Consider the following 27,801-nt stretch of genomic DNA (forward strand, 5'->3'; position numbering starts at 1 on the left):
ATAAATAAATTGTTTATGTTTTATGAATGTATGTATGTGTATGCGCATGGGTGTATGTACATGTGTGTATATGTGTGCATATATATATATATATAAATATATATATATATATATATATATATATATATATATATATGTGTGTATAATATGTGGATGTGTGTATGTATATATCAAAATGTGTATACGGGTATGTTTATATTTGATTTGTCTGTGCTCTCTATTAATTTGTTAACTATTATCATATATTAGAATGTAATTGTCTAGCTTGGAACGGGGTATGTACCCTTGTTAGCTGGGCAAAGAGAATGAAAAATTGTTGTAAAGTGAATGTAATATATTTTCTATTTAACTTTTTGAACATAATGTTATTTGTACATTGGCGGACTTATTGTCAAATGGCAATTTCTTCCAACCAACCAATAAAATAAAAGTTTTATTTTTATAATTCAAGTAAAACAAATTCAATCGAAAAAGAAGATTAAAAAGCTAAAGATATTTAAAAAAAGAAATAAACGTATTTGTTTATAAATTACCTAAAATCAAAACTATAACTCAGTGGGAAAAGGGAAAAAAGAGGAAAAAGGAAAGGAGGAGAGATTAAGGAAGAGAAAGGAGATGTTTCTTCAGACGTGAATTTAAACAGAGATAATGTAGTATCATCTTTGATGGTGGATGGGAAATGATTCCACAGTCGAGCCGCATGGACACTATATGAGTTAGAGAAGAAAGAGGAATTGTGGATGGGTATTAAGAGAGTGCCTTGAGAATTAGAACGAAGAGGTAAACCATGAACTGATAAGCGTTGAAATTTTTCACGCAGGTATATAGGAGCGTTAGGACTATGAAGTACATTGAACAGAATTGAGAGGGAGTGATAATCTCTCTGCTGTCTAATTTTGAGCCATTTCAGTTGCCTACGATAATCAGAAATGTGGTCATATTTTCTAAGACCAAAAATGTACCTTATGCATGTATTCTGAAGTCGTTCAAGTTTATCGAGTTGCTCACAGCTTAAATCAGTCATGGAAACATCAGCGTAATCTAGAAAAGGTAGTAGTAATGCTTGTACAAGGGTGCATTTAGTATTAATAGGTAAGAATTTTTGCAATCTTCTAAGTGAGTAGACTGAAAAATATTTTGCGACTTAATTCATTAGTATGAGATCGCCAACAGAGACGTTTATCCATTTGTACTCCTAGATTTTTTACATATTTCCTATATTGAATATTGGTACCATTGACATTAAGAGGGTTAAGTGAAGATACGTCTAGCTTGCCAAGCAATCTTTGACTACCCGTAAACATAATTCGTATTTTCTGTTGTAATGAGTAAATAATGTTTGTATTTTAGATTGGAATTGTTGCTCAAAGTGCTTGAGCGGTGGGTTATGTCACCCGGCATATAAAAGTCGCTGTGTGCTTGTTGTCTTGGCTAATGTCTGCAACTGGGCTCTGGCTGCTTATGGGTGAGTTTCCTTCTCGATATTATTCACTTTACTGTCATCACCTTTCCCTCATCCGCATCCAACGAGTTCTGATTCTATCCCGCCAAAAAATACAGTTCTGTGTGTGAAATACAAAACCTTTCAATAAATTTGTCGGACCCGCCCAGAAATGAACGCCCACTGTCATCTGACCTACTGTTGTCTTAAGGACAGTGCAGAAATTGAAGCATGCGTTTCCTGTGTAAAAACAATCAATTGTTTGAGCTGGGATATAGACTCACGAAAAGAGGTCCAAGGTTCGACCCCTCTACCACAACTTGATTTCCGTTTTCTAATAGTGAGTTGTTTACAACCCGTTGAAAACGGCCATCGCAATTTTAATATGAATGCAAATTTTTCGTTTTTTTAAATAAATAAAACGTCCAATTTGCTGACACGCGCGGATATCAAATCGCTGACAACCAGGGAAATAGTATACGACTTCAAGTCCCCACTAGGAAGTAAAGTGAACATTGGACAATTCCAGCTCTAAGCCATAACCTCAATGCGATTAGCTTCTCAGAAGACATCAGATGACAGTTTCCTGACTCACTTATTTTTGGTAGATATGATTCATTTGTTGTCTTTGTCAATAATGTAATATAATTTTTAAGTTTGGTAGAAATTTCCATTCCTGAGCTTTTCAAATCGGATTCATTTGATCACCGAAAAAACGTGGGGTTCGCGTAACAATTTCATATTGGAATACGATCGAAATACAGTTGTATATGAGAATACATAAATAGTTAAAACCATATAAATAAAAAAAGAAAAGGGGCTCTGTAAATTTCAGCCAAAGATTAATGCGATGTCTAGAGACACTGGATCTGCATAAATAAAAGTAATTAAAGTCACATACACCAAGGGTAGCTCCGGTTCTACGCGAGCGCTGTCGCTCCGCTCACATTTTGCCACGAAAAGAAAGCTTAGATAAACCGCATTCGTAGATGTGTATTCAGCATAGGAAAAATCAAAAGATTGGTTGTATTTTATATTATCTGTGACGGCGAGAAAATGTAACCATTACAATATAAGCAGTAGCATCTTTAGATGCTCTGCAATATCGGCCACCTTTGTGCGGCATCTTGTTTCCTCATTCCTTATTCGGTCTCTTAAGGAGACGCCCAACATTTGTCTCTCCATAGACCGCTGATTGAACTTAATTTTGTGGACATTTCCGGTACTGAGTGACACGGTGTCAGCACTGTAGAACACAAATGTGGTACACTTTGGCCTTCTAATTGTTTGGGATTTCTTTATTTCCGTTTTCAAAAGCATCCCAACTTAACAGTAGTGTCACATGGGTTTATTTTCTTTCCAGATTGTATGAACACAGTAAGGACTTTGCAACACACTTGTTGTATATATTCCTGATGAACTTGGCTCTGCATCTGTTCTGGTATCTCAGTATGAAGCTGATACATAGAGAACGCATTTTGTGGCCGTCTTGTCTCCTTCTGCTACTCGGCATGGTGACATGGGGTGGAGCACTCTACTTCTTCTTCGAGAATAGCACTTCTTGGGCGGTGAGTACATATTCCCTTCTCCACAAGGTGTGATGAAAAAATATGGTGAATTAATTTTTATAGCGGCAACTGCCGACTTTATATCCATTTGAATAAGTTTGATAGCCTGATCATTGAGATAGTCAGTGACGTGTTTGAACAAGTTGTGACTAGTCAGTCGGCTTCCAGAGTCGGGAGAGCGAGGTCGTGTTCTCCGTATCTGTCGTGTATCATGGATTTTGAAAAACGCACTGTTCCAAAAAAGTATTTAAAACGGGGATTGAGGGAGTTGAAGATAAGCAACAGTCGGGATTTCCTTGTACCTCAAAAACTGTCAAAAACCTGCAAAAAATTACAAATACTCGTATGATACATTCAAATAGGCAAATAGGTTACTACATTGATTTACGAGTGCGGATTATAATGATTAACGTGAATAAGTTTTTAAATATTTTTTACTAGAAGTTTATATGTATATTAACACTTAATCTCCGTATAATTTGTCAAAGGGAATTCACAATATTGTTCAAACTGGCCACGGGCCCTGCGTGCAGGCAAGACAAAAGATCAAGAAGAAATGCAGCGAGAGCTGTTTTTTTAGTGTCATATAGAACCTCGTATAGAGGGAAATTAGGTTTGTATCAGGTTTGCCAACCGAAAAAAGCGTTCCAGTGTTGACCGTACTGATGGTCTCGAAATTTTGATTCTAGCATTTCGAGAGTCTCGAAATTTTTTAACTAGCATTTCAAGAGTCTCGATACTGAAAATGTCTCGAGATTCTTGAAACTTCGATACAAGCATCTCCATCTCAAGAATCTAGAAATTTTTATTCTAACATCTTAAGAGTCAACATTTTGATACTAGCATCTCGAGAGTCTCGAAATTTTGATACTGGCATCTCAAGAGTCTCGAAATTTTGATACTAGCATCTCGAGAATCTCGAAATTTTGATACTAGTATTTCGAGAGTCTCGATTTTCTCGAGACTCGAAATTTCGAGAGATTTAGACGATTTTGTAATACGTTTTAATGTGTTCAATGAAATTCCAGCTGACCCCCGCCCAGTCGCGCAACTTCAACAAAACGTGCGGCCTCTTGAAGTTCTACGACAACCACGACGTATGGCACTTCCTGTCAGCGGCCGCCATGTTCTTCAGCTTCATGTTGCTGCTAGCCATCGACGACGACATAACTCACCAACCGAGGGAGAAGATACCCGTCTTCTAGCTCCATACACCCCTCCCCTCGGGGCAGGTGGAGAGGATGGACCGCCACACTTGTCTGTCCTGACATATTGGGCGTTTACATAAGTCGGGAAGTAGTTTACTAGGGATGGAATGACTGAGAAAGATATTGAAAGGAGGGTGAGTGCCGGGAACAGAGTGAACGGTGCACTTAAATCGACCTTGGCAAATAAATGTTTGTAGCAAGAGGCAAAATTAGCAGTTCACAATGGAGTCCCGGTCTAGACCTTGATTATGGGAGCGAAGTATGCACTTGGAAAAACAGGGATGAAAGTAGGCTGAATGCTGTTAAAATGCCATCTCTCAGGCGAATGTGTGGTAAAACTATGTACGATAGATCCACAAATGGTGAGATCCGTAAATTATGTAAGGATAAGATAAGAATTATCAACAAAATCAAGAAAGGAGCTCTGCGTCGGTTTGGACATGTAGAGCGAATAGACAGCGAAAGAACAGCTAAAAATATTTACAATGCGAATGTTGATGGATGCAGAAATAGAGGAAGACCGAGAAAGGCATGACATGACCAAATCCCACAAATACTTGAAGATGGACCTGTCAAAAGTCGGAATAATTAGCGCGCGTGCATGAGAAGATGTATGAATGTAGTTTGTTGTGTGATTTTTTGTTGCACATGAGTTGTGTGTGTGAATAAAAAATTAATCAATTTTAAAAAGATGGACACAACTTATAACATTTCCTCTAGCCCTTCCACATGCATAAAATTAATAACATGCTACCACTAAAGTTTAAAAAACAAAAATATATTATATCGGGCTCAAGAGAGAGACGTGTGCTGAAGATCTGGATTTTGTAACGTGATTTTCTCTTAGTGGGAAGGTTTTCACGGTCATTGTTATCAATGTTTCTTTTTTGGTGATACCGTGTGTGTTGGATTTGTTCCAACCTTTCGGCTACCATTGCAGGAGCCATCTTTGGGATAAACTGAGTTAAGTAAGTGTAAGTGTTTAAATACTAGTAATTTGTACCGTGTCGCAGTCAGCAGTAGGGACATTTCTATTCGTTTTTGTATTATGTAGTGCTGGGAACCATGTTGAGTTTAATTTAATTTAAGAACTTTGTTGAGTTCCCCCTCTTCTAGAATATGCCTCCGTGGTCTGGTCTCCATTCTATGTGAATCGCATAAATCACATTGAATCAGTCCAACATCGCTCGCTTCGAAAAGTTGCGTGGATGCTCGGACTAGAGAGAGGTAATTATTCTTATGCTGATATAGAGTCAATGTTAAATATTTCTAGTCTACAAAAACGTAGAACTAATATTGACTCCATATATATGTTCGGCATACTAAATGGTATAATCGGTGTTCCATCATTACTGGGACAAGTAAAATTCCATATTCCAACTCTTAGGATGAGAAACTATGAAGTACTGTTCATCGATCAGCATAGAATGAACTATGGCCTTAATCCTCCAATGGCCAGTCTTTGTCGTATTGTTAACTCGAGACAAGATTTTTACTTTTTGGTTTGAGTTTACGACGATTTAAACGAGCACTAAAAAAATAGTCCAGATCTTGTCTTGATGTCCCTCGTGTTTGTCAATGCTTCTTTTCTTGTTTTAAAAATGTTTTTACTATTCTTTTATTGTAATATTAAAACCCTATAAATTGTATAAATGGAAAATGTCTTTTAATACAAAAATAAATAAGCCCGTCGTCTTTGCCGACTACGACACGGTACAAATTATTAGTACTTAAACACTTACTTTTTTCTACAAAACCAGGGGCGAATTCTCCTTATTTTTATTCCATACAGCGAGCTAGTTGCGCCCCTCTTAGCCGAAATTATTACGAGATGACAGTTGGCGTGGGTTTTGTTCCGGAGTTTTTTTAGAAAGTGCGCGTTTGGTGTATGTGACCGGGTTATTTATAGCTTCAGGAGTTTCTTTCTTACTCCCTCCATTTTTTAAGTCTAGAAGTCGCGTCGTCGCGTGATCTGTTACTTTCTTTGTTTACTTCCAAGACGAGGGATTTCGGCGTAAATCCCCTTGCAAGCTGTGTCATTAACTGTCACGTCTATGGTTATATCCATAGACTACGAATAAAAAATTAGATAAGTTCCTGTTTATTATGGGATATATGGGGTATGTTGTATGTGCTTTATTAGAATTGTTTGTCAAGGGTTATTTCTCGACAGTATTATGTATGTCTTAACACGGAAGTTACAATAATATTTGATACGCTTTGCTGGTTTTGTGAATTTTTTTTTGTAAAATAAATAATATAACAAATTTTAATCCATAATATTGGCGTTTCAGTATAAACACTTGAGTGGGTTTTAAAAAATAAAGATTCGCTTAACAAAAATAAAGTATAGATGATTTACATTTTATATCCTTAATAAATAAAATAAAAAAGTCTTTGTACAGACTGATGACAGTTGGATTATAGGTTATTATTCAGTATCTATTTAAACTTTAAAAATTAAGTTTGAGTTATGATAAAAACGTTACTAGTGTATAGTGTTAAGAATAAATATATATAAAGAATTATAAAATGTATATCTTATGTCGTTTTGTGAGTATTAATATGACATAAAAATCGATGAAACAATGATCCTAAAAACGTAATTTATGTTTTGTTTAGTGAACTATTGTACTAAGTAAGGAATGCTTTTGATTGGAGTCCTTAAAATTAAGCTTGATTAAAATGACAGCTGTCAAACTCATGTCAATAGTGATGGGAAATAATTGATCGCTGATCATGTACTGATCAAATCGATTTTTTCCGTTTTATCATGCAAACGTGAAACTTTGTTTCTAAAAATTGATATAAAAACGCAAAAACAAGCCTATTGTAATGTGTTGAATACAATTATTCACCAAAAAATAAGACATTTATACTTTTTTCATGAACAACATCACATGAATTATTTTTTTGTTCGATCAATTTACATTGATCAATTTGTCCCATCTCTAACATTTTGAAAAATGATGTAACCTTGTAAGTACGTCGTCAATAATTAGGTTTATTTTATTTTTTTAGTTTTAAAGTTGATTTTATACATTTATGTTGATGTATATGTCAAGCATTGTATTAAAAAAATAAATGAACATGCCAGATACTAATGATTTTTCGTGTGTCAAAATGAATCACTCCTTAGACGTTACTACAAAGTTATGTCGTCAGTTTTTCTGACAACTGTCATTCTAATCATGCTTTATTTTAAGGACTATAATTTAATTTTTATTTTATTCACTAAGAAATTGGTAGTGTTTTAATTTCAAGACAAGTTATTATAGTCAGACGTAAACAATGATGCATCGGTACGCTGATGAATAATATAGTTTTATAAATTACTTTTTCGACGGTCAGGTTAAGACACCAAATAGCCGTGTGGATAAATCGTTGCTTTCTATTAGCTAAGGCGGGATTCAAGTCCTACGGGTTCCAGTTTTTTGCAATTATGTTTTTTTTAATGCATTTTTTTGTTAATCTAATATTTGTACTACATTAAAAAATATTTCAACTAAAACTATTAGCCGCTAGTGCCATTTGTTATGGATTATTAAATTTATCAAATATAAAATAGACCTATTTTAGTAAATGCCACAATACCGCCATGGACCTTTTATCAGAATTTTCGTAGCTTACCAATCTAAAAACTCTTCGCTCGCCACACACACACAGTAAACTGTAAACCCTAAAAATGGCTCCAGCAATGGTAGCCGAAACGTCGGAACAAATCCAACACACGGTATAACCTAAAAAAGAAACATATTGGTGATTTTCTATATTTATTTTTTTATTTCAACTGTTCTTGCTATTATTTTTCTATCTTATACATAATTTTGATGTTTGTATTTTTTTCATCGTATTAAGATGTTATAGAACTAAGATATAATAGCCGGCCTCGGATGTAATGGTCAGCGCATTTGCCTACCACGCAAGAGGTCTCGGGTTTGATTCGCCACATGGTGCATATGAAATATTTATTAAAAAAGGTGTTTTCTCTCTAGAATATTTCACAGTCCCTGGACTGGTACCTGAAGCGTAAGACTGATCATCTTACCTTCATATATAAAAAAAATATCAAGGTACGCTGCGATTGGTGTACCAATACAGTGCCCTATGCACCATTAGGTGCGGAATGGGAACGATGATGATAGATATGCATATATTTGCTTAATGTCTTTACAAAATTCAAGCTAAAGAGAAAAATATTTGTCCATCAACCTCCTAAATTAAATTTTGATTTTTGACATTTCAGTCAAATTTAAGTTTATATTTTAAAATTAAGGAAATATGTAATTTAAAAAAAAAATGTTTTTCCTTCAATACTTAACGTTCTTTTGTTAAGCAACTTTAATATCTTATTTTATAATTTTCTTCACCATGTTATATTATGTATGTGGGTGTATGTGTACGTGCGTGTGAGTGAGTGTGCGTGTATGTGTATGTATAATTATGCTTGCATTTATTATTTTTAAAAATAATTTTAATATCTTGGTGCATATATGGACCAAAACTTAAAATGGAAAGACCATATTAGTGAACTAGTTAAACATATTAGAAAATGTATATTACATATTTATTAGATTAAGGAATATGTTAAAAATCAATAATTTGAAAATAGCTTATAACTCAATTTTACCATTTTTGTTACAACATGGTATTGTTGGATGGGGTGGTGCATATGCCAATATATTAAACCCTCTTAAAATAGTACAAAGATTAATTATTAAAGTAATTTTAAAGAAAACCTCAACATTCAATACGGCAATTCTATATAAATTATTTAAAGTTCACACAGTAGACACTATTTATAAAATAAATTACATTGTACAAATTTATAAAGAAGAAAAAGTAAAAGAATTTGAGATGAATAAGTCACTCAGATACCAACATAATATTAAAATCCCTAAATTCCACACAAGTCATGGTCAAAATAGCTTCGTCTTCAAAGGTGTCAAAAATTACAATAATCTCCCCAATTAACTAAAAACTATTGAAACTAACATATTAATAAATAAATTTACAGAAAATTCAAATATTTTTTTTAACAAGTGTAAAAACTGCATTCAATTTTAATTAGTATGAATGCCATATTATTTTCTGTCTTTCCTTTTATATCCCATAAGTTTTTTTTCTCGTGTACTTGCATATACAAAATTGTATAAATTCTAATAAATAAATAACTATAACAGTGTAAGTCGTTCTCCAAGCACAAGATTTAGTCTCTTTTTTGGAGAGTCGCAGTTATAACGTTGACTAGATGTATAAAAGTAGATTTGCATAGAATAAAAAAACATTGACCATTTATGAAATGTATTGATTATTTAATTTTTAAAATATCAAAATATGCATATTAACTAATTTGTATATACCTCCATTTATTTTTAGAAATATGTGTATTAAAATTATTAATATTACAATCCCACAGCAAGCAAAAAAGGTTGCCTCTTTTTTAGTGAGGTATTTCGTTCCTTTTTTTGTTTCTATTCTTTTGTTTTGTTATGTATTTATTTTTGTTAAAATGTTGTAATTTTATATTATATTAAATAAAGAAAAAAAAATATGTGAAGTCTTAGTTATTTTTTGTTTTATTTTATTTTCCTCATAAAAATAAAACATATTATAGAATTTATATAATGGTTTCTGTTTAGAACTTTTATAAGTAGATTTCTAGATATATATATAATTTTTGTATTTGGCCTACTAGATACTAACATATTCTTCATACTTGTATTTTAATTTGGAAGTTGTAAAGATGTACTTTTGTCTAATTATTAGTTTTAGATTGTTATGTAATTAATAAGAAAGCTCTTGAAAATTTATATTTGCTGTAATATTTCTTATAGAGGAAATACCTCCTTATTTTATGTTTTAAAATTATGTCGTTTGTTAAGGCGACTTTAATTTTAACTGGCACGTCTTGGCGCCGGCCATTTGCTTTATAACAAACTAATAATTTTTCTCCTATATAAAAGGAGAACGCATTGAAATCAGTCAGATTAAAGAGACGCAGAGGATAGAATGTCGAATTATACTACAACAAAGAAAAATAAATTAAACTACCCCTTTTATTGCAAATGGTAATAGACAATGAAGAAATTAAACCAATTTTATCTCTATGGTTAAAATTTAGACTTGTTATTAATCAAATACCGAATAAGTTATTGAAATAATCGAATGATCGTTTGAATTAATGCATTTAGTGTGGAGATTAAGCATTTCGTTGTTTGTCAATAATTATTTATGACGTAAACTACAGCATTAGACACTGCTGCAATGGTTCTCATATGTTCAGAATCCATATCCGGGATTCTGTCATGTGTGGATATCAACCCAAGGAGGAAGATAAAAACTACAAACCTCATTTTTATTATATACTTAGTTAACTTGTGCCGAGGGGCATCTTTTAACATTTGACAATTCAATGACTAATTCATTTGTTTAAGATTAAATGCACAGGCAAAAATTAGCCAGTTTATGCCTCCCGTCAAGTAATAAATGCGTTTCTAGTGTCAAAAGTAAATTATTGTAATGATATCTACGCAGGTCTACCAATGAATAAAATGACTCGCCTACAGTATGTATTGAATGCCACAGCGAGACTTATTTTTGGAATCTCTAAGTTCAGTCATATCACTACACTACTTCTGGAATTACACTGGCTACGTTTTCCACAGAGGGTGTAATACAAACTCTGTTGGCTTATGTATAAGTCACTGCACAACTCTGCTCCAGAATATCTAAGGGAACTCTGCATTCCAGATGAACTAGCTGACAGACGTCTAACGCTCAGATCAGCTACATCTTCGTCAAAAGGAAAAGTTATCATACCTCTACGCAAACAGCGCACTAAATTCGGTGAACGCGCATTTGCGGTCGCAGGCCCTACGGCATGGAATGCTCTCCCAGCAGAGGTGCGAAACTGTGAGAGTGAAGTGATGTTTCGGAAAAAACTTAAAACCCACCTGTTTTCAAAATCAATTGAATAAACCCTTAGCATGTGGTGACAAAGTACAATGTTTTTGCTAAATCATAAAGGAAAAAGTCAAAATTTAATTTATATATTTTTAGAATCACTTTGTAAAGCACCCATTAGGTATTATATTACGAAAATGGCGCTATATAATTTATCCATAATAATAATGCGAATGAATTACTGCATTCGAACTTTCATTATAATTTAATTTATTCGATTATTTTCATTCGAATAACAACTCTTGATACAGATAATCTGTGGTATACAGCACTGACAGATGACGTTTGGCTGACATCTGAAATCGATGAAAATCAAAGATTGAACTTGTAATCAGTTATAATATTCTGTAATAAACCATTCTGGATTTGTTTGAGTGAATTGAACAAATCTGTGTTTACTGTAGATTTATCTAAGCAGAGAACAGGATATAAGGTATTCGTCTCATTAATTTATTTTAGTTTATTACTTACGTATATCAAAGATATATTTTAGCATGATTTTGAATAAATTATTAACCGCCCTACCTTTGGGTTATTACCACCGATATCAGATGAAAGAATTGAAGGAATTTAGATGTTCAAATACAGGCAGAATGGTGAATGTTACACAGTGTAAAAAGGCTACTTAAACCAGCCAATGACGGGTAATAAGCCCTGTAGATGCCTAGATTTCTATGTTCCCTTCTCAAAATGTTGTTCATCTCTGTTGTAATACGTTAGTTCATTTTGGGCTTTACAAACATTGAGACATAAGACACTCCATAAAAAGTCGTCCCCAAAGAAAAGTGAATGACCAGCGGAGGGCGCAAGTGTCATCACGTCATATCACGTTGACTTTGGCAAGAAAAACACGCAGTACAGTAAAAAGCACGAACTGTTTAAATCGGTCTGCTGTAAGTTCTATTCAGTATGCCGCTCCCTTCTGCATACGCGTCACCTTTGTTTGTCGATTCGCTTTACGTCCGACTAACTGAGCAGGACAGAGACAGGAAATAACTCGAATTGGTAACATATTAATAAGACGTTTTTTGACATAAGAATAGCCATTTCAAACAAGTATTGATTAAGATAAAAAGATTACTTACCAATGAAAGGTCATATCATTGTTTTTCCAGATCGATTGTGCAGTATCTTAGCGTACATATAGGCATTTTAGTAATTGCGAGGAGACAAAAGTTTAAAAGTACCCGGGGACTGCTTGCAACAGACTAAAGTCCATTCTATCAAATATATGCCAATTGGCCGCAGGTTGAGGGACCATATTTTGAATGCTCACGCTTACTCTAGTTTATTTATTTATTTATTTACATCTTTTATCAAAATACAATTTTGCGCTCACTTTGCCCAGCTAACGAGGGTACATACCCCGTTCCAAGCTAGGCAATTACATTCTAATAGATGATAATAGTTAACAAATGAATAGAGAGCACAGACAAATCAAATATAAACTTATTCGTATACACATTTTGATACATATACATACACATATATACACACACATACATACACCCATGCGCACATACAAACATTCATAAAAACATAGACAATTTATTTATGTGAAACTTCATGGTTGCCATCTATAAATATATTTTTTCAAATTTTTCCTTATTTTTATATTTTATTTTCGACATCCAGTAAGAATCTCCAATCCGTGGTATGCATCAACTTTTCTGACTCCCTACGACCAATGTCACGAAAGAGCGAGGTCAACACCTTCCGCAACTTGACAACACTCCCGTCTTTCCACGATTCTGGCAAAAGGTTATGGACCTTTTTGCTTACGTAATAGTGTTGTCTTGATGCCAGAACTGTGTTGACCCCTTCACTTAGTATCAGATCCCTATTGGAGTATCTTGTATTATGGTTGTGGTTGATGCTCGGGTAAATGTCTCTATTGATGTGTGTAACCACGACCGTTCTCAATATATACTGTCGAATAATATTCAGTACTCTGAATTCTTTGAAGAGCAAGTCACTTAGATAACGAATTTTTTTTTTTTTTAATGACTCGGACTAAAGATTTCTGTGCAATTGCTACAGGTTCAAGGGTGGTTTTTTGTGCAAGTTAGTTGTATACCTCAATATATACAAATTACATGTGTGACTCTTTGATGAATCTATATGTAATATTTTTTCTAGTATGGGTTCTGAGCAGTCTGTACAGGGTAATTCCAAAGAAAAAGCTCCCAATAAACTAACCAGAGGTCACACAGTTCCGCCTCCCATGTCCAAAGGTATGTCCTATTATTTTTCACGGTACAGTTTTTTTTAAAACAGTCACCTGACAGTTCTATTATTATTATATTCCGGTATTTCTTATGTATCTACTCTCACTGCCTCTACCTTCCATGGAATCATTTCTCTACAATACCGCAGAGTGTGTGCGGACCAACTACTGCTTTACAAAATTATGACAGGAATGGTTGACTGTACAGAGCTGCTTGGTTTAATAACAATACATGTGCCAGCTAGGATTTGTAGACGGTACCACCTGTTTCATGTACCAATAAGTAAAACATTGTATGTTAAAAATGCTTTTTTTCTTAGGACTTTTTCAATGTACAATACAAAATTTAAAAATATAGATTACACAAACATCACTCTGTCAGATTTAAAATTTACACTAAAAATGTATTATGTAACTTAGTAGACATTATAATAATAAATATGTACATCTCCCCTCCCCTCCTTATCCTCTCTTCAAGCATTTTTGTCCTTATCCCGCCCAATTTACAGTAACTTAATGTTCTTAAAATAAATATTTAAAAAATCCTTGATTATTGAGTACATGAAAATAACATTTTTATATGTATAAATTGTATGTATTTATTTGATATGTAATATTTTCTTTACTAACTTTGTATACTATGTGGAAATCTGTTATTAGTTCCGAGTTTATACACTATATCTGTTTGTTTACTAAAAATATGTATGTAGAACTGTTGATTTCCCAAATAAATAAAATAAAACAACAATAACAAAAAAACATCACGCCGTTTCCCCGTAAGGGTAGGCAGTAAGGATAGAACACCGCATCGCTCTATCTTTGCATTCAGATCTCGCTTCATCTACATTCATGCACGCGCGCCGATTATTTATTTATTTATTGACGGACTTATGCAGTCCATTGTAACAATGGTAAATACAATTTCTCATAATAAATGCAGGTACTAATCAAATAAAATACAAGTTAATAATATTAAATCTAGGACAAAAAATAAAAATTACTACCTCAAGACAAGATCCGGTCCATCTTAGTGATTTTTCAAATCTATAAAGACTTACACCAAAAATGTTCAAATCTTGTCTCGAGTTTACAATACGACACAATTGGGACATTGGTGCATGCGAGCCATAGTTTGCGCTGAGCTGATCGAGGAACAGCACATTATTATTTTGCAACCGGCGGATTGGAACATTGAATGCCATTCGTTCATCAATTAAGCCATTCATTAAATTTAACATAAATATGGAGTCAATGTTATTTTTACGTTTTTGTAGACTTGAGATTTTGAACATTGACTCCATTTCTCCGTAAGTGTAGTCTCCCCTCTCGAGGCCGATCATCCATGCTACTTTTCTTTCCAAACAATGTTGCACCGATTCGATATGATTTATCCGGCCTACATAGAAGGGAGGCCAGACCACGGAGGCGTATTCTAAAAGAGGACGAACAAGTGAGCAATATAGTGTTTTGACCGTGAACATATTAGTAAAGTCACTAGATGTCCAGCTAACAAAACCCAAGAGTTTTAGTGACATGTTAATCATAGTATCAAGTTTACAGTTCATGATAACTCCGAGGTCCTTAATACACTTGACTACATCTAAATTAATATTTTCTATTTTGTAATCAAAGAAGATAGGTTTTTTCACTCAATAAATTGACATTATTTTACATTTATTTCATTCCGACTTTTGACATGTCCATCTTCAAGTATTTGTTGGATTTGGTCATGCCATGTCTTTCTCAGTCTTCTTCCAGTTCTGCATCCATCAACATTAGCATTGTAAATATTTTTAGCCGTTCTTTCACTCTACATGTCCAAACCGACGCAGAGCTCCTTTCTTGATTTTGTCGATAATGCTTATCTCAGCCTTGCATAATGTACGGATCTCAATATTTGTGCATCTATCGTACATAGTTTTACCACACATTCGCCTGACAGATCGCATTTAGACAGCATTTAACCTACTTTCATCCCTGTTTTTCCGAGTCCATACTTCGCTCCTATTCACCAGTCAGGCCCAGGACTCCATTGTGAACTGCTAATTTGGCCTCTTGCGACAAACATTTATTTGCCAAGGTTGATTTAAGTGCGCCGTTCACTCTGTTCCCGGCTTTCTCCCTCCTTTCAATATCTTTCTCGGTCATTCCATCCCTAGTTAACGTTAAATAAAGTTATTTACAACTCGTGGCAAATGGCCCTCAAAATTAAATATTTGGGTAAATCCATAAGAACGCAAATATTTCTTCTTTTTTTTTAATGCTTCCCAAATACACAAATTCCTCTACCTGTTTTAGTATAACCCATTCACGATTATTTCACATTAAGTCATACTTTGATTTCTTTCGAAAACCATCGACATTCATCAGCAAATCACTTCCCTCGCATACATCGTAGACTTTTGTTACCGAGAGTTGCAGTTCCTCTTTGTTGTTAGCAAGAAGCACGGCATCATCAGCATACAACACTCTTGCGTGGTAGGCGAACGCGCTGACCATTACACCACGAAGCCGATACTTATCAGTCTTGTTAAATCAGGGACGTCTAGTGTGATATCTTCGATTTTTGACAAAACGCTTTTTATTTATTTATTTTACAGAAACAAACAGTCGACAATGATATAACAACATAAAAAAGATACAGTTTAAAGACAGAACAGCGATGTTTCGAAATAAAAAGTAAACATACTAAATTGTGGTACAATAAAAGGGTGTGTTTATGTGTATTCGTATGTTAGTAAGTGTAGAGGTGTGTTTGCGTGTATTTGTGTGGGATTGTGTATAAATGCTTGTATAGTGATATTGAGTATATTATTAGGTGTGAAATAATTATTGTACATAAAAAAGACAACAGAAATAAGAGTACAGAGAGAGAACTTTGACATTTAGTCACTGCAACATTTTATTAAGGTCCGATTCTGCTTTTATTAGAATAGGCGGTGATGTATAATTTTTTCCTACATAAATACGGCAATCTTTGATCCATACGTATTTATGATCTTTCACTTTAGCAAGTTCCCTTGTTTTTCTATGGAGATCTTCATTTCGTTTAGTTAAATGATGGCTAAGATAAACGTTTCCATCACCTCCCAATCCTAAGTCACCGGTTTTAAGACCTTTTCTCATGCGGATTGCGCTTATAAGATCATTTTTTATTTTCCTGTCCCAGAGTTGTATATTTATTTTAGACGACTTTGATGTAGAGTCACGATTCCCACGTTATTATTTATTATGTTCCCAATAAGAATGAATTATTTAATAAAACAAACATTTTTACCGGTACGTAAATGTATAACGAAGGAATACGAAAAATCTAAACCCATCATTTATTATATTTATGGAGATATTAAAGTTATTTGGTGCAATGTGTCCTGGCCACACATCACCGGGGAGGGAGAGTTAATAAATGAATTGAAATAATCTGAAAAATTTATTTTGAACTGTTACTGTTTTCAGAAATAAGGAAGAACAGCAATAGTGACCATGTTGGTGGGAGCGGCAACACTTCTCCCGGGGCCAGTCTGTGCTCGGATACAGAGTTACCCTACATTTCCTACACTCTCAACCGGCCTATCGGAGGTATCTAATATTATTACTTACTTTTTGCCTGTGTTTGGTCCTCAGAGTAATAATTCGCTAGAGAAGCCCTTCAGCTCTAGCGTAGAACAAAACAAGTTATCGCTGAGCTTCAAAAGACCAACCCTGAATAATGAATCATCCTCTACCAAGATTATTATTATTATTGGTCATAGGCAGGCAGTCTTTGCCGTGCCTCGATTATAAACGCTATCTTCATCTGTATATATCGAGACGGTATACTTAACTTCTGTACTATCTGTATCTACCTCGGTATGTTCTACCTTCTTGTCATATCCACATCATATGATCGAAACTAGCAAATGGAACGACCGCAAACAATTAGTCCGCGTTCCTTACGTCATTAACATTTGAAATAGTTCTCATTTTTATTTTAAATAGGCTTCTGTGATAGAAAGTGCCCACTTCAAAGCGATTATAAACTCCAATTAATCCCAATTCAAGCAAAAAAGATAGCTTTAATATTTTATTTTTTTAAATTTTATTTTATTTTATTCAGAAAGCATACAGTCATACAAAATAAGTATTAAAAACAACAATTTTTTAACTTAAAAAGACCAATTAAGTTTTCATAAATTAAAAAGATATAAACATTAAATGTGACAAAAAAATAAATAAGAATTTTAAGTGAGAAAAGAATAATTGTTGACATTTGCGTTTTCCATGGAGGTAATAAATTAAAATAAATAAAAATACCGAATGTACACTCCGAGCCATCCACGCACACACATGAACGCACATATAAAACATACACAAACATATACATTACATGCGGCACATATACATAGCACAAACCACTCAAGATGCACATTCAGCAACTATCCCAAATAATCGACCCCATGAAGAAATTTTCTGTACAAATGCAACGTGCAGTTAAAAATGTCTACATCAATACTGAGTCCGTTATATATGATTTTTATGACTTTTAACCATTGCCAAAACGATATGCTTAACGATCGTCTGCATTTATCTACTGAGGTAGTACTGAGCGATTACAAGGCCGACTCTCGATACGTTCCCTCAGAAAGATAGCAAAACCGATGGAAAAAATATAAAAACTAAATATTTTTTTTAGAGTGGTAACTTTCTGACATCTAGATACTCTTTATTTATTAATAGGGCAGAACCTAGCGACATTATTTTCACATCTAGGCGTTTGTTTTATTAAAGTGACAGATATTTCGGAATTCAATTCGACTTCAAAATTTACTTATTTGTTAAGTATATGTTTAAGTGCTAGTAATTTGTACCGTGTCGCAGTCAGCAGTGGGCACATTTCTATTAGTTTTTGTAGTATGTAGTGCTGGGATCCATGTTGAGTTTTTTTTAAGCCCATCGTCTTTGTTTCTGTTATTTGGGTGTCTGTGTATTTCAATTGCCTCTTTTATTATTCGTGCACTGTAATTACTGGGTTTATATAAAAAATTTGGTTCGAAGGCGAAGAAATGTCCGGTGTCTATAAAGTGTTCCGCTATTGCGGATTTGTCAAGGTGCCCAAGTTTACTCGTTCTTTTGTGTTCGTCAATCCTTTTCTTCACTGTGCGCCCTGTTTGTCCTACGTACATTTCGGGAACGTCGGAACAAATCCATCACACCCAAAAAAGAAAGATATTAATAAGAGTGTGTTTGCAGACTCTCCGAAGATGGCCCGAGGGGCGCGTCGGGGGGCGCGCGGAGCGGGGCGCGGGCCGACCGCCGCCCCGCGCGCCGCCCCGCGCCGGGCCCCGCCCGCGCACAACATCGTGGTGGTGAAGGAGGCCCAGGAAACTCCCAGCACGGACAAGGACGAGCAGCTCATGCGGCTTCAGGTGATTTGAAAGATCATTTTGATTTTCAGAGAGGGAAAACATTTCTGAGAAGGGAATATGGAAGCCTAGGCATTTACGGGGATTATGACCGTATTATTAAGTAGAAATAGTTCAACGTTATTTTCATTATTAAAGTTTCTTATCTACATATGGTCAATTATTTAATGCTGGCGCGTTTGCAAAACTTACATAAATGCATTGTATAGTATCTGTTAATAAACATATGGTTCATACCATCCAAGGTCATCCTTCGAGTACGTAATAGAAAACCGCAAAATTAGTGTAGTTAAGTCCATCAGAGATTTAGGAGTTGTTTTGGACTATAAACTGACAAACAACGAGCATATAGATAATACAGTAAATAAATCACTGAAATTACTTGGCTTCATTAACAGAATATCCTCTGATTTTACTCATGTCCGTACAATCAAAACTCTTTATTGCTCAACATAGCTCTTTATATGCCTCCTAGAATAATGGTCTGGTCTCCATTCTTTGTGAATCGCATAAATCGCATTGAATTAGTCCAACATCGCTTGCTTCGAAAAGTAGAGTGGATGCTTGGACTAGAGAGGGGTAATTATTCTTATGCTGATATAGAGTCAATGTTAAATATTTCTAGTCTAGAAAAACGTAAAACTAATATTGACTCCATATATATGTTCAGCATACTAAATTGTATAATCGATGTTCCATCATTACTGGGACAAGTAAAATTCCATATTCCGACTCGTAGGTTGAGAAACAATGAAGTACTGTTCAGAACAAACTATAGCCTTAATTCTCCAATGACCCGTCTTTGTTGTATTGTTAACTCAAGACAAGATCTGGACCTTTTTGGTTCAAGTTTACAGCGATTTAAACGAGCACTAAATAAATAGTCAAGATAGTGTTTTGATGTCCCTTTTGTTTGTCAATGCTTCTTTTCTTTTTAAAAAATGTTTTAAACTATTCTTTAATTATAATATTTGAACACTTATAAATTGTACAAATGGATAATGTCTGTTAATAAATAAATAAATGACTCAGCTCAGACACGCTTATAAACGACAAAGGGATTTTGAGTATTATTCAATTGAAATCTATTACCTACTTCCACCATCTACTAAAACAACCAGTAACGAGAAAATTTTCAAAAGGGCTATAAAAATATGGATAGTGGAGCTAGGTAGAAGTAAAATGGATTGTCTCATTTGCCCAAAGCAATATTGAATCAACTGCTCCACAAGTGTATAGCTTATGTTATGTTTTTGTTCTTTCATTGTGCGTTTTGTAATATAAATAATATAGATGTACATAAATTAATCATAAACATAAATATGTAGTGTTTAAAACTGTCTGAACATTTTGTTGATTATCTCTGTTTATTAAGTTAGTCTTCTTTGTTTAAGTGTCCTCGGCACGGGTAACCCCAGTGAGGTCACATTATTTTTATTATTTATCACATTTTATAATGGAAAAAAAATATGAATTAATAAATTCATAAATAGACTACTATTGCTCTGTTAGTTGCTAATGATATGGTAGGAAAATATATACAGGATGCTTCTGCGTTCGTCTGAATTTTGCAGAAAATAATGAATGTTACACAGTGTTTAAATTGGCCACTTAAACCAGCCCATGACAGGTCATAAGCCCTGTAAATGCCTAGACTTCTGTAGTGAACTCTTTTTTTTGAAAGAAATAGTTGGTTTGACTTACCGCAGTTTTGTTGTCAGGTTGTGTAAAGTTAAATAAAAGATTCACTTACATTGTACAGAGGTTTTAATAGATAGTAGATAAATACAAGATTGTAAGAATAAGAAGTAAGTACAACACTGAATGAATTAACCGTGACTTTATATTAAGTGGGTATTTGAAAGTCTTAAAAAGGGCAAAATGCAAACGAACTGGAATCAACGAGGGACACGGAGAGTCTGAAGTGCCTCGATGATGCCGTTGTCATGCAGTTCCGGTGTACGCCTTACGCTCGGTGTTGCAAGCGGTTAAAATGCAGCGTGTGAGTGCGTGCCCATGCTTCCATATTCCGTTCTCTAAAATATTCTCCATCTCTGTTGTAATTTGTTAATCTTTTGACTCCCTAGGGGGTGAAATCCAGTCTTTTGTCTACAGACATTTGGACAAACTCAAAGTATCGTAGTTAAATATTCATTTTAAATTTAACAAAACACCCAGATCGCCCACGAGAGAAACGTCAGTAATTTGAATGTGATTTATCGTATGATTCACCTGGTTGTAATAACTATTCTGCGAAAAGGTTTTTTTATGTTTTTCAGCAAATTCCGATGTTCCTGCCGATCATGAGAGGCACATTGGGTCTACCGGGTGCCCGGGATCCGGAGGTTTTGGAAGGTATTCATCGAGTGTTTTTTATTTTATTTGTATACAATATATATATTGTATATGTATATAAAGTGATAAATAAATAAAACTGACCAGTCGGTCTCCCGGGAACAGAATGTGTTCCCGCTAATGTTGCGAACGGTTCCAGGAGTGGACAGCGGGCCGTGGTTGCGCCTGTGCGCGAGGTACCAGGCGCACCTCTCCCTGTGCGCGCAGCTGGTCTCCCAGGACCAAAATGTCATCGTAGCCAAATGCAAGGAGGTTTGTTTTACAATATTTGTTATATACTTAATAATTAACTGTCTTCTGTACGCGGATGATGCCGCGCTTCTTGCTAGCAGCGAAGGAGACCCGTAATTCTTGGTAACAAAAGTCTACGATGTATGCAAGAAAAGCGATTCGCTTATGAATGTTGATAAATCCAAAGTGATGGTTTTTGAAAGGGATAAAAATATAACTTTAGTCTTTAAAATGACAGCTGTCAAACTAATGTCACTAGTGATGGGAAATTACTGATCACTGATCAAATCGATTTTATCAGTTTTTTCATGCAAACATGAAACTCTGTTTCCGAAAATTAATATAAAAGCGCAAAAACAATTTCACCCGTCACACGCGCTAACAGCAAAGCTGCCAGTACTTCTGCCGGATGCCATTAGTGGCTCTCTGAATTTTGTCAGGGGTGGTTCTTTCGTTCGCTTTGCGAGCATGAGCTCATGGTTTTCTCATCAAATATTCTTACTTTTGGATCAACAATAAATTGACAACAGACATGAAGAACATTTTACAGAAGGGAATATAGAAGTCTAGGCATCCACAGGGCTTATGGCCTGTCATTGGCTGGGTTAAGTGGTCACTTTACACACTGTGTAACATTCACCATTCTATCTATATTTGAACATCTATATTCCTTCGATTCTTAAACTTCAAAAAAAAACTTGACGATCAAATTCAACCTGATCTAATAAAAATAAAGGTGTTCCAACAATTTATTCTACTCAAAGTTAGCTCTCTAGTTTGTCACCTTTTTTTTAAAGTGTAATGTCTTATTTTTTAACCCTAGTTTGAGGGAAGTTCTGACGTATTTTAATCACAAATGTTTATGACTACCAACAAATAAAAAATAAACTTCTGAATACTTGAAGGTCAAATTTTGGAAAAAATCTCAATAAAGTATAAAAATTGACATATCTCCCAAACCATAAAACTTTAGCTAGGGAAAGTAAGATTTAATAATTAGCAAATGACCTCCTCTATGTGCTAATTTGCTATGGCGGGTTCAGTTCCACTCACGCTGTATACAATTTAAGCAATAACCTAGGAATATTAAATTTTTCCCATTTATATCTTATTTTTTGCATTTGTAATGACTACACAGCACAGCAACGCTGGATTTTATAAAATAGTTTCTGATGATATGCACAAAATGAGGAGAAATATCTATTGATTTTCCTCTCAAATATGAGGAGAGATGTCTCACCTTTTTTACTCATACCTCAGCATTCAAAACAATAGCGTTGTTGTATATCTTGACAACACTCGAGATGTGCACAGTCTTCTCTAACCATCGAAAATAAAATATTGTGTCTTTTCCCTTAAACCTTGAATGATAGCGATATCTGTATCGGACCCTAGGTTGACGGCGAAGTGTCGCGCCTGTTGACCAAGGTGGTGGAGCGCCAGAGAAGGGGGGCGCGCCTGGCGGAGCGCCTGTCGCAGCTGCGCCCGCTCTCGCAGCAGCTGACTCGCTGCCACTCGCTCCTGAACCAAGCCCTTCAGCTGATCAGCGACATCGACCTCTTGCTTCCCGTGGAGGAGCGGCTGGAGCCGTTCGCCTGGACGACGGGATAGACTGACTCACTCGTGCTGTATAGATTATTATTCAATTGATATTATTATGATGCAGTTCTGTTAGCAAACAGCAAGGATGATTTGCAACAAGTAGTCTCTAGAATGTATGATGTATGCCTGGAGAGCGAATTGGCGATGAACAAAAGTAAGTCAAAAGTGATTGTGTTTGAAAGGGGAAGTTAGGTTACTGACTGCATAATAAATGTAAACAATGAATGTCTCCAACAAGTAGAAGAATTTGTGTATCTGGGAAGCATGTTTTCAAGAGATGGAAGAGTAGAAAAAGACGTTGAAAGGCGAGTGAATGCGGGTAACAAAATAAACGAAGCACAAAGCACAGTAATTGCTGATAAAAATATGTCAATCGAAGCTAAACTGGCAGTGCACAATGGAGTTTTAGTCCCGACACTTATGTATGGAAGTGAAACATGGAACTGGCAGAGGAAGGATGAAAGCCGAGTGAACGCGGTTGAAATGCGATCTCTTAGACGAATGTGTAGGAAATCAATGTATGACAGGGTTACGAATGATGAAATCAGGCGAGAGTGTAAATCTGAGTCAAGTATAATTGATGAGTTTAAGAAAGGATCTCTGAGATGGTTTGGTCACATAGAACGAATGGACAACGAAAGAATGGTAAAACAAGTATATATGGCGAAAATGAACTATAACGTGAGATGAGGACGACCGAGGAAGACGTGGCATGATCAGATAAACCAAAATCTTAAGTCTGGTCATGTCAAAATCAGACAAAACCGAAGGGCATGTATGACAAGATGTATGAACGTGGAAGAGGCTAGGATGGTATGCCAGGATAGACGTGTGTGGCGGTCCATTCTCTCTGCCTATCCCTACGGGAAATGGCGTGATGGTAGTAGTAGTAGATATTATTATTTTAAGACTAGGCTGGATACCACCCGCCGGGCTGTGACGGGTAACTTTTTAGCTCAGCGTAACCAAATGTTTGTAACTGAGTGAACTTAGGTGCCACTGCCTATACGAGGTTTGTTCAGAAAATAATTAGAATTTCTAAACTTTGCAGGTTTGGAGAGTCAGATTGACAATTTTTATTTATTATATTGGTATACATGTCCCTAAAGTATGCTAAAATTTTCAGCTGTATTTATTGTTTACTTTGTCTGTGGCAGCCGCTAAGGTTCACTAAACACTAAGCTTTCTTTTACAATTCACATTGAACATGTTATCAATAAATCCTTAAAACTCCTTGGATTTATTAACAGAAGCACAACTGACTTAAAAAATATCAATACTCTTCAAACTCTCTTCTGTTCCCTAGTTCGCCCGCACCTTATCTGGTCTCCATATTATGATTTTTTTTTTTTTTTTTTATATGCCTCCACTCGTTTACGAGTGATTTTGGCTCTTAGAAACAAGAATAAGAAATTTAAAGAATATACGCTTCAGTGAACGACAAAAAAAAACCCATACCCACGAAAAAATATAATATAATGTGAGGTAGTTCAAATCAGTATGAAAGAGTTATGTGACAATAAAATATTATTACTGTATAAAGTAAACGTAAACATAAAATGAAATTTCGGGCCAAAAGTAAAGAGGGACATTCAATTTGACTTATTAATTAAATTATGCAAATAATATTTAACAAATTCAAATATTTTTATTATTTGTCCTTAGGAATTTAGTCAGAAGTAAATAAGTATCCAAATCATTCTGGGCTAGTAAAAATTTTACGTTAAGAGGGAACGTATTATATTCTTCACATATATTTTGAAGGAATTCACTTCTTTCGAAGAGGGGACAGTCAAAAAACAGATGATCTAATGTCTCATCGTCATTTTCACACCATATTATGATGTTTACATCAAAAATATTGAATCAGTTAGACATCGATTTTTGAGAAAGATAGGCTGGAGGTTGGGCTTATCCGGAGACCAATATACGAATAATGAGTTAGAAACTAGCTTAAATATATCTTCTCTTCAAGACCGTCGAAATAAATCCGACCTTTTAGTCCTGTTTTAAATTCTCCAATCACTCTTTGATGCGCCTGAACTACTAAGCTCGATAAAATTAAATATCCCAACTAGAAACCTCAGACAAAACTTACTCTTTCATACCGACAACCATAGAACTAACTATGGTTTTCATTCTCCTATGACCAGAATTCTTAGGTCTGCCAACAAACATACCAGTCTTAATTTCTTTGTTAACAAGTTGTTTTCTTTTAAACGATCACTGAATCAAATTCAATTATAAACACCTCTCTCCCGCTTCCACTCCCACCAAGTCTACTGTATACCTTTGTGTCTTTCTACTTTCTTTAATAATAATTTTCTATGTATACATATATGTCCTCAAAAATGCCCATTGGGTGTATATTTAAATAAAAAAAATAAAATATGATCTAGACCGAGAGGAAGATGAAAAAGAAGACATTTTTTTAGGTCATCGGCCGTTCATTTTTGCACGCTGTGTGACATTCTCCACTCTGTCCAATGTTTGTGATATCCGCATCCCCACAAAGTTGTATAATATGAGTAGTATCTAGTTTTGCATTGCAATATTTCACTGTCCCTGGACTGGGACCTGAAGCGTGAGACTGATTATCTTACCTTCCCGTAACAGATCATGAGATACGCTGCATTTTATGTTACGATGCAGTGCCTTATGCACCGCCCGGTGCGGATAAAGGTTTGTATAATGATGATGCACATATCTAGTCAAAGCGGGAGTGCTTTCACATTATTTGACTCATTCTCATCAGTGACATCTGTTGCCTTTTTGGTGAAGTATTTTTTTACTGATATTCTTTATTTATGCGTTCGGCATCTGAAGTATGTAGCCTAGCTGACAGGATTGCCTCTCGTTAATTACAGCAGTTGTGACCGGAAGTTGTTTTTTATTATATACCTTAAAACTTATAGTACCTTAAATGTTTATTTATTGAAAAATTATTTAGTTTTTACTATAAATATATGTTTACTTCTTAAATTTAATAAATAATCTCTTCTGCTATGTATAAAACATGTAATCGTCGATTGTAATAAACGTTTGAAATCAAATATTTGTTTTATTCTACTGAGGAAGTCCAGTGGTCAATAAGCTATCGGCCATATTTTTTTTACAAATATTTTTATGTATCAATTTTTTTTTTTTTTCAAATATATTTGGACCCCTGTATTTAGTAGCCTTACGTGTCATGTACAAGGCTAAGGTACTCGGAAAAAAAAAAAAGTTTTTGTTTATCTTGGAAATGGGATGTTCGATCACTGATTTTGGTTTATTACCTTTTTGAGTCCAATCACCATTGTTGCAAAGTTCAAGAACAATGGCGCGTGATAACTACTTTTTACTACAGTATCTGTTAAGGATATTCCATCTTTCCTGCATTCTGCTTCAAGATTATGGCGTTGCAAACTGAAAAATGGGCACTGAAATAACAGATGTTCTATACTCTGTGAAGAAATATCATCGCATGTATGTATCATATTATCAGCGCTATGATTTTTTAAAGTTTTGAAATTACTCCGCGTGTGACATCACAAGTTCTCTTTTGTGAATTATGCTGGTTGGTGAATTGGCTTGTCAAAAATCGCATTATGTGTATATTTATTTATTTATTATATACGCCCAGGAGGCTTTTACATGACAGGCACAAAATTAAAATTCAATCGTTTCATGTTTTTTTTAAAGTATCTGGGGTGGCAGCTATAATTTTGTGTGGGTATTATTTGACTGAATCGTTGATCTGTGTTAATTTTTGTGGGGAAATAAAAGATGCGTTTGCGTGATAATGGCAAGAATGGACAAGAAAGGTATGCGGCTAAACAAACTACAGCCGACAAAAATCCTACCTTTGGGAAGTCAGGAAAAGGGGTCAGAGACAGGAATCCGGATGCTAAATCTCCAAGTCCTGGCTTCTTGGTAGTGTTTCCCTTTTTCGGGGAACACAGCACTTTTACTATAGTTATTCGGGAAAAATAAAGGTGAATGTGGCGACGCGGCGGTCAGAAAATGTAAAGGTGTCCAGATGCAGGCAGATGATTATTGGACGAGCAGATGCGGGCAGATAAAATTATGAACATGCGGTAGTTGACAATACAAATAAATCAAGAAGAAAAAAGTGATTGTTGATGTTGGTTGCTATGAATATGAAAAATTGTTCTCATAGCAACCATAGCTACCCATGGCCATAGAGACGAGGAGAATAAACAAACATTGAAAGTTGGGAGATCACAGGATGGGTAGGATATGTGGAGTTTCATCCACTAGCGGTCCATCCAGCCACAAACCACTCAATCCCACCAACCACTCGCGCAACCAGTATCGAATGAGGAAGTTCAGCCCTCTGGGAAATTAGATACAAAAAATGTTTTTTTAGTAATAATTAATATAATAATATCAATATGTTTCTTTTTTGGGTGATACCGTGTGTGTTGGATTTGTTCCGAAGATTCGGCTTCCATTGCAGGAGCCATCTTCAGGGTAAACTGAGTGGTATCACCCAAAAAAAAAAACATTGACAACAGTGACCTTGAAAACCTTCGCACCTATTTAATATAATAATAGTCAGGAAGGAGCGTAGAATCATATTTGAATACATCAGACTTTGTCCAAAAATCCCCCCACTTTCGCCGCGCGCATCGCCACGTTGTTTGCAGATCGTGAAAAATATAATCATAACACGAATTTTATATAATTGTATTTTTTTTTATAAAGCAATTTTTAATTTCTCTAAAATTTTATTGTCCACGCGGAAACATTGATTGAGACAACAGAGTAGATAATTAAGGGGTCATTTAATAAGAGT

At 35.0% G+C, this 27,801-nt stretch overlaps 2 protein-coding genes across 2 annotated transcripts in view; both read left to right on the forward strand.

Annotated features, from left to right (window-relative positions):
- Positions 1 to 4,694, forward strand: part of LOC148285737 (SID1 transmembrane family member 1-like) — a 29,268-nt gene extending 24,574 nt beyond the window's left edge. Inside the window, exons 15-17 of the mRNA XM_088231298.1 lie at positions 1,351 to 1,465; positions 2,805 to 3,009; positions 4,038 to 4,694. Of these exons, the coding sequence (XP_088087424.1) occupies positions 1,351 to 1,465; positions 2,805 to 3,009; positions 4,038 to 4,214 (497 nt within the window). The 3' untranslated portion in view covers positions 4,215 to 4,694. The remainder of the gene's footprint in view (positions 1 to 1,350; positions 1,466 to 2,804; positions 3,010 to 4,037) is intronic.
- Positions 4,695 to 11,472: 6,778 nt separating this feature from the next.
- BORCS5 (BLOC-1 related complex subunit 5) lies at positions 11,473 to 26,053 on the forward strand. The gene is made up of 7 exons (XM_088231716.1): positions 11,473 to 11,616; positions 13,323 to 13,417; positions 16,867 to 16,989; positions 18,640 to 18,815; positions 21,092 to 21,167; positions 21,307 to 21,419; positions 22,794 to 26,053. The coding sequence occupies exons 2-7, from the start codon at positions 13,324 to 13,326 to the stop codon at positions 23,007 to 23,009; spliced, it is 798 nt and encodes a 265-aa protein (XP_088087842.1). The 5' UTR covers positions 11,473 to 11,616; position 13,323; the 3' UTR covers positions 23,010 to 26,053.
- The last annotated feature ends 1,748 nt before the right edge of the window (positions 26,054 to 27,801 follow it).

The sequence above is a fragment of the Micrasema longulum genome, unplaced genomic scaffold, assembly GCF_059751315.1.
Source record: "Micrasema longulum isolate JH-2025_06_02 unplaced genomic scaffold, ASM5975131v1 h1tg000008l, whole genome shotgun sequence".
In the NCBI taxonomy this organism is placed as follows: domain Eukaryota; kingdom Metazoa; phylum Arthropoda; class Insecta; order Trichoptera; family Brachycentridae; genus Micrasema; species Micrasema longulum.

Excerpts from the sequence above, each read along its gene's own strand:
- BORCS5 (XM_088231716.1), top strand. The coding sequence starts at position 13,324 with ATGGGTTCTGAGCAGTCTGTACAGGGTAATTCCAAAGAAAAAGCTCCC. Across the intron at positions 13,418-16,866 it reads TCCGCCTCCCATGTCCAAAG|AAATAAGGAAGAACAGCAAT; the intron begins GTATGTCCTATT and ends TACTGTTTTCAG. Across the intron at positions 21,168-21,306 it reads GGATCCGGAGGTTTTGGAAG|GAGTGGACAGCGGGCCGTGG; the intron begins GTATTCATCGAG and ends GAACGGTTCCAG.